This window comes from Bombina bombina, chromosome 1 (assembly GCF_027579735.1).
Source record: "Bombina bombina isolate aBomBom1 chromosome 1, aBomBom1.pri, whole genome shotgun sequence".
Taxonomy (NCBI): Eukaryota; Metazoa; Chordata; class Amphibia; order Anura; family Bombinatoridae; genus Bombina; species Bombina bombina.
In genome coordinates this window covers 1,445,082,986-1,445,091,360 of record NC_069499.1, presented here as the reverse complement: position 1 = coordinate 1,445,091,360, position 8,375 = coordinate 1,445,082,986, and the positions used below count along the sequence as shown (strand labels likewise).

General features: G+C 32.7%; 1 protein-coding gene across 1 annotated transcript; it reads left to right on the top strand.

Moving 5' to 3' along the window:
• The first annotated feature begins 6,754 nt into the window (after window positions 1-6,754).
• Window positions 6,755-7,687, top strand: LOC128666139 (olfactory receptor 12D1-like). Its single transcript, XM_053720570.1, has one exon. The coding sequence runs from the start codon at window positions 6,755-6,757 to the stop codon at window positions 7,685-7,687; it is 933 nt and encodes a 310-aa protein (XP_053576545.1).
• The last annotated feature ends 688 nt before the right edge of the window (window positions 7,688-8,375 follow it).

Below are 8,375 nucleotides of genomic sequence, written 5' to 3'. Positions count from 1 at the left end.
ACATTAGGACAATTCCATATAAAAATATATTTAGAAATTAATTCTAAAGGTAAGCAAATTAAAGTCATTATATATAATTATAATTTAATATTATAATAGGAAAAATAATATTACATTTTAATTAATTATTATAACAGATAATATTTTGAAAAGAATAAAAAAAACCTGAAATAATAAAAGGTATTTTGAACTCAATTCAGATTTTAAAAATGCAAATATCTCTCTTACTAAATAAATGTTAGCTTTATATTTTATGAACCTATTTTTAATATAGCAAACTTTTCATATATGATATTTTTAATTAAAAAAAATTCAGATAAATAAAAACAAAAACACATGGAGAAATCAAATTTGATTTCTTTCTAGTATTTTTTTAAGTGGAAGGCTAGACACATTGGGAGAGCTGCCTGCATCTGTCTACGTATATTGACTATTCACACTGTCATTTATTGTATTATTAACAATATTAATAGAATTATTTTATTCTTTTTAGTTTATTTGTTTTGTGTTTGTGCACCTTTTTGCACTCATTGTGGTTGTTAGACAGTCATAGTAGGTTTCTTTTCTTAAAAATAAAAAAACTAATTTGCAAGAAAATTATATTGTTTATTTGTGTAAATGTTAATGTTTTATAGATAATTAAGTAATTCAAGATATTTGTGTTGCATTTTATATTAAAGGGACAAGAAACAGACAATTTTCCTTTCATGATTCAGATAGCGCATACAATTTTAATTTATTTTTTTCTAATTTGCTTCTTTTATGAATATACTGTTCTCTTGGCATTTTTTGCTTGCAGGTAGGCAGAATATTTTAACAATGTTATACATTTGCAAGAGCACTAGTTGACAGCAATAGATGACAGCAGTGTTTACTGTCATGTAGTGCTCCAGACACATTCATGCTACTTACCTAGTGTATGCTTTTCAACCAAGATTACCATGAGAACAAAATAAATGATATAATATAAGTAAGTTGAATTTTTTTTTAACATTGTATGCACTGCCTGAATAAAGAAATATACTTTTTGGGTTTTATACCCATAAACAGTCTATTTTAAGCTCGTATAAAAAAATAGGGTTGTTTAACCCCTTAACCACAGTCTGTACCCTGTACATTTGCTGTTATTTTTAAAGTAAGGAGTTAAATAGTACAGATTTCGTTGAAAGTGGCGAGGTTTTTTCCTGTAAACCTATTTTCTATAAAGTAATATTAGTTTACATTTTTTATGATATTATTTCAAATAAATGTTAATAGAAATTCATGTGGGTTTATTTGCAGTAAATTTTATTCCAATGCATGTAATATTAAATTATTAATTTTCTCATATTTGTCTCTATTTATCAACTGTGTGGAAGTAACGTAGAGCTATTATGGTGCAGACTTAATAATGCAAGATAAGATAATTTATATATATATATATATATATATATATATATATATATTGTATATACAGTATATATATTCTTTACAAATGTTAATATAATCTACATGATCTATTATGCCTAAAGTTGTATGGTTAAAGATCTTGATATTTGTTAGAAAAAGGTGTACAAATTTGTTCATAGAGAAAGTAGACAAGAAAAACTAGATTAAGTAAATTTAATCTACAACCTTTGCAAATCACTCCGCTTGGGCAAACAACTTTGAAGAGAAAAATGTAAATTCATGACTAATATGTTTGCTTATCATGTTTTAAATATTTTGCATCAAGTTACAGATGTTTTATTCAGACGTCTTTTTATTTTGCCTTGCTGTCTCATTTCCTTATAGGTGAAGAGGATCTTAAAACCAATTTCTAAGGTTGATACTACAGCAGTGCATAAGTTTAACTCCTTACTTACCTCTAAGTTTGGAAATATTCAGTGGAATAAATCTCCCCTTATTAAGTTTGCAACTAATCAAACATTATTGATTCTACACTCAGGAAAATCTTAGCAACATTTTTAGATCTGCTCCCCAAGCTGTGAGAGTCACACTTGATACACAGCACAGAGGTCAGTCTAATGTATGTAGACCTGGAGAGTACTTTATGTCTACTTTTTATTTTGCACTTTTTTCATTATAATCAAAAGAGCAACTGGCTCTGTATATATGACATAAATGTATTATTCTATTCATTAAACGCATACTCTGATCTATATTTTGCAAGCATGCTGTGCATTGTGATGACATTCACCGTATCCATTATATACCCAATGTGCATTGTAATGTAAACTATATTCTATTAATGATGAATATGTAGTGTTCCCTGTTTTTGTCTTCATTTCAAAATGCATTACTCTATAAAACTATGTTATGATGCACTGCAAGATATATTTACATTATTATTCCAATAATAAAAAATAAAAACATCCATGATGCTAATTCTTACTCTGTATTGTTTAGCTTTTGTTAAAATAATCATAGATACTTCTGAGTGTTTTATAATCAAACACACAAGGGACTGTAATACATTTTGGAATATTAAACAGTTAATTTTCATATGTAAAATGTATGTTATGATGCACTGCATGATATTATACTGTACACAAACCCCTAGCGGCAGACAGTAGTGGGTCTAGACAAATTAGGAGTAGCTGAATATATTAGTTTGGGTATAAAACAGAATTGGGGCAATACCTAGGACTATTTTTTTTTTATTCCAGTTCTCATGGCTTCCTAACAGACAAGATTTTCAGGATAGTTGAACTAGAGCTAATGCAAAATAATCAGCCAATGAATAACCATGGTTATTAACTTAGTCTCACTCAAGATTATCCTGGAATTCTATCCTGTTAGGGGACCCTGAGGGCTGGAATTGAAAACCCCTGACCTGCATTATATTGATTTTAGAGTAAAATAACAATTATTTGTGCATCATTCTCCGCCACAACAGAAGGGAACGGCAATAAATAGCAATATGTGTACATCATATTACAGGGAATAATTGTGTCTGATTTAAAAAGAACCTTTATTGATTATTGCATAGTGGTTCAAAGTACAGAAAGAACATCCTTGTTTAAGTAGAGTTTTTTTGTGTTGTTGTTTGTAACGTTTTAAATTAGAATTATCATCAATTCTCATAACATGCAGTATATATTTAGTTATAAGCACTTGCTATTTTAATATATATTGCATTTATTTAAAGGCTCATTAAACTTAAAGCACAACATGTTTGATTATTAAAAGTATAACTTCAGTGCACTATTCATTTGCTGCCTTTGCTGTAAAATACATTTGGACATTATGTTTGTTTCACTTTCTCGCAGGGAGGCTTGGGTTAATACCAGTATCTGCTTTTCTGTGAACTAGTGTTTTCCTCTCATATCTCTTACATAGGTTCTGATTATATAAAGTTCTCCGTTCTGGTGAGAGTATCTTACAAGTCTTGTCAGTACTGTGTGGTGCCTTAAAGGGATACTAATCCATTTTTTTTTCTTTACTGAATCAGATAGAGCATGCAATTTTAAGCAACTTTCTAATTTACTCCTAATATCAATTTTTCTTCATTCTCATGCTATCTTTATTTGATAAAGCAGGGATGTAAACTTAAGAGCCAGCCCATTTTTGGTTCAGCACCTTGATAGTGCTTTCTGATTAGTGGCTAAATGTAGCAAACCAATCAGCAAGCTCTACTCAGGTGCTGAACCAAAAATGGGCTGGCTGCTTACATACATTCCTGCATTTTCAACTTAAAATAGCAAGTGAACGAAGAAAAATTGATAATAGGAGCAAATTAGAAAGTTGCTTAAAATTGCCTGTTCTATCTGAATCATGAAAGAAAACATTTGGGTTTAGTATCCCTTTAAAGGGACAGTCAACACCAAAAATGTTGTATCCCTATATTACCCATTCCGCAGTTTTGCATAACTTACACTGTTATATTAATACACTTTTTATCTCTTTGATTATCTTGTATCTAAACCTCTGCATACTGCCCCATGTTCTCATTTCTTTTGACAGACATGCATTTTAGCATTTATCAGTGCTGACTCCATGGAGGTGAGCATAATGTTATCTATATGACACACATGAACTGACACCCTCTAGTTGTGAAAACTGTCTAAATGCACTGAGATAAGAGGCAGCCTTCAAGGGCTTAGAAATTAGCATATGCACCTAGCTAGGTTTATCTTTCAACAAAGAATACCAAGAGAACAACGCAAATTTGAAGATAAAAAGTAAATTGTATAGTTGTTTAAAAGGACACACCCTATCTAAATCATGAAAGTTTAATTTGGACTTTACTGTCCCTTTAAGTAATTTTAAAAAGGCATCTTTTACTTTGTGAACTGTTTACCTAAACTATGCACGGTTTATGATGTGAAGTAGAACTCAAACAGATTTTGTTCCGATGTAAGCAAATTGAAATTTCGCGATCGTGCAAGTGATCACGAGATTCCAATGATGGGATCGCGTCAGGGGGCGTCCCTATGATGCAAGGCACGCCCTCCAGACCGCGATCCCATCAGAAAAGCGCCAGTGACTTCTGGAAAGCCAAGCGGTTAGGACGTTGTATTTTGTCCTTCGGCGCTAAAGCCCAGCAAAATTCAGACAAAATACATCGTCCTAACGGCGTTAAAGGGTTAAGGGAAAACAGAATGTCAAGGCTACACCAGTCTCTTTCTTTTACTACATATGCGCAAACAACAATTCATGCTCAAACCTATATACTTGTATCAGTTTGTGACTGGTTAGCATAGGTCATATTTTTTCTGGGGGGGACAGGGAAATCAATGAAAAGAAAAACAAAAACATCATACAACAATTTACTTATTTGGCAAAATAAAGCACCATTCTACTTAGATATTTAATGTCACTTTAAACTGATTTAAATTGTCATAACACAATTTTGTTATCACAATATTTTTTACTCTAATATATACCTTTAATATCCCACTGATTTCAACATATGAAAAGTCACCCGAAGAATGCTTAAGTATAGCTTTCTTTAGTTATGTAATTTTAATAGTTTTATATTCGCTTCCATTATCACATTTTCTTTCTTCTCTTGGAATCCTTTGCTGAAAAGCATATGTACATAACCTCAGCAGCAGCAGTAGCAAAGCTCTTCCGGGAGCTAGGTAGTGATTGTGGCAACAAACATGCATCTCTTGCCATTGGCTCATCAGATGAGTTCAGCTGGCTTCCAGTTGTGCGTTTCTGTTCTGGAGCTGACTTTTAACTGTGTGTATGATCCTTTTGCATGGGTTAAACACACAGTTATTGCAATAGTGCAATAATAACATGCTCTAACATATTACACCCTTTTTTTTTTTGTTTACTTTTATCTCCCTTTAAAGGGACAGTAAACTAATTTTTTTTTGTTTCTATACAATAACTTATTAACCAAGTTTTAATGTTTTTAAAACAAATTAACAAATAGCAATTACTTTTCTATAGCCAAACTCCACCCATTTCCTTATTTGGAGAAGCAAATCTGGGTATTCAACCACAGACAACAAAGCTAGCCACAGTCACAAAGTTAGTATAGAGCACATTTTCTTTGCAGTTATCTGATAAAGCAAATTATGGACAGATATGCATCAGAGTTAACCTTGAGAATTAGAAATTGTTCCATTTTCAGAGCTAAATTACATGGTAGCGGGCAAAAAAATAATGAATATATATTGCAACATACTAAACATTATATATAAAAATCTCAAGTTTTTAACTATGCCTTTAACATATAGATGACAATCTTTAAAAAAGAAGGGGAGAAAGGATATAGCACACAAAGAATATTCTTCCACCACTTCTTCTGTCATTTCAGAATAATGTGAAAGTTTAGTCTGCTCTATACTCCAGTGCACAGTTCTTGAAACTCAAAGGGTTAAAGTTTCGGCAGTGCCTTCAAATCCAATTTTCATGGAGACTGATTTCAGTTGTAATTGGATAAACACAAACACATACAAAAAGAACACCTTATATATGTAATAATATAATGAAAACCAAGATGGCTTTAACTTTATATGAAGTGCACTTACATAAGTTCCATCGTTACGCCTAAGTGCACAGCAACAATGGGAATTGTATAAGAGGTGCTTGGGTTCAGTTATCTCCACCAGTAATTCCCTCTCTTCCTTATTTTTTTTTATCAAAACTGTTTTCAAAACTGTTTATTTTCATATGAATGATAGAAATTGTGTAAAATGCATCTAAATAAATGGGCAGTTGTTCTGTATTTCTACTGATGTGTTACTTGATATTCAATAATTCATTGTACATTAAAATATCAACATTCTTTAATCGATAGTAGGAATTTATGTTGCATTTGTATAACTATTTCTGTTCAATGCCTAACATGTAAGTTAAGGGGACATGAAACCCAAAAAGTTTCTTTCATGATTCAGATATAGAATACAATTTTAAACAACTTTCTAATTTAATTATATTATCTAATTTGTTTCATTCTCTTGGTATCATTTGCTGAAAGAAAAAGCAATGCACAACTGGTTTCTAACTGACCACATAGGTAAGCCAATGACAATCAGTATATATATATACAGCCACCAATCAGCAGGTAGAAGCTAAGTTCTTTGCTGCACCTGAGCTTACTTAGATAAACCTTTCAGCAAAGGATAAAAAGAGAAGGAAGAAAATTATACAATAGAAGTAAATTGGAAAGTTTTTTTTAAAATTGTATGCTCTGTCTAAATAATGAATGTCTAATTATGACTTTACTGTCCCTTTAAGCCCTTTACAATTTATTATTTTTTCATTGAATTTCATACATTAAAAAACAAACCTTAATTTCACAGATTTTAATATGATGATCCCAGGAAATCAAACAACAGTCACTCATTTTATCTTACTTGGTCTGACAGATGTTGCAGAGGTTCAGCTAACTCTTTTCTTTGTGGTTTCCCTTTTTTATTTGACAACTTTAATAGGAAATATTTCTATATTTATAATAATCAAATGGGATAGAAGTCTGCACATCCCCATGTATTTTTTCTTGTGGAACCTTTCTATCCTTGATATTCTCTATTCCTCTGTGGCTGTACCCAAGATGATCACTGATTTCCTTGTATTGGAGAAGAAAATCTCCTTCGGTGGTTGCATCTCTCAAATCCATTTTTTCCATTTCTTTGGAAGTACGGAAGTTGTTCTTCTCACAGCAATGTCTTATGACAGATATGTGGCAATCAGCAAGCCTTTACGTTACACCATTGTGATGAATAGAAAAGTATGTTTGGGTTTGGCAATGTTCTCCTGGATGACAGGGTTTTTTCATTCTCTACTACACACTTTAATGACTGCAAAACTTCCCTTCTGTGGACCAAATCTAGTAAATCACTTTTTCTGTGATATTAAACCATTACTCAAGTTGGCTTGCACAGATACATTTGTAAATTTGAAGCTTCTCAATATTGTTACTGGTACGTTAGCAACATCATGTTTAATGTTTACATTTTTATCTTATGCCTTCATTAGCAGATTTATCTTAAAGATAAGGAATTCAGGTGGTAGAAAAAATGCTCTATCTACCTGCACTGCACATCTTACGGTAGTCTTCATTCACTTTGGAACAGCAATCTTTTGCTATCTAAGACCAACAAAATTGGACTCCCTAGATCAAGACAAAGCCGCAGCAGTTCTTTTCAGCGTTATAACCCCAGCACTCAACCCACTTATTTATACTTTACGCAACAAGGACATGAAGAGAGCCATTAAAAGATTTATCAAAAGATTTTCTCTATAGTAGACTCAAACTTAGCATTTCATTATAATTATTGAACATATTTATAAAATGTATGAAATCAAAATGTAAAATGTATGTAAGTATTAAAACTCTGTTCTCATTTGAGTGAACAACCAGAAAAGAAAACATCATGGGCGCGATCCGATATAGATCGTAGTTTGCGGCGCAAGCGAGGGAACCCGCGTTGCCCGCAGTTTCAGCTCGCAACTCGAGCTATCCCATATACGGCGCCGTCAGATGCTAACATGCCGTAAGTCAGATAAACCAGGGATGTCCAGAAATCTGCACAAGTACAAATTTCTGGCGTCGCCAGTGACTTGCGCCACGTTAGAAACTGCCGGCGCCTACAAAACCTGACTAAAGTCTAAATCACCCGCACTGTCTAATACGCCTCCCTAACATAGCTCGACATGTCTAACCCTCTATCCGCTATCCCCCCTCACTATCCTAACAATAAAATATGTATTAACCCCTAAACCGCAGCTACCTAATAAAGTTATTAACCCATAAACCGCCGCCAGCTATATTAAATCTATAACCCCCTAAAGTGAGCCCCTAACACCGCCGCCATCTACCTTACCTACCCCCTAAAGTGAGTCCCTACCCCGCCGCTATCTATTTTAAAATTATTAACCCCTAATCTAATCCCCCTACCCCGCCGCCATCTATATTAAATTATTTAACCCCT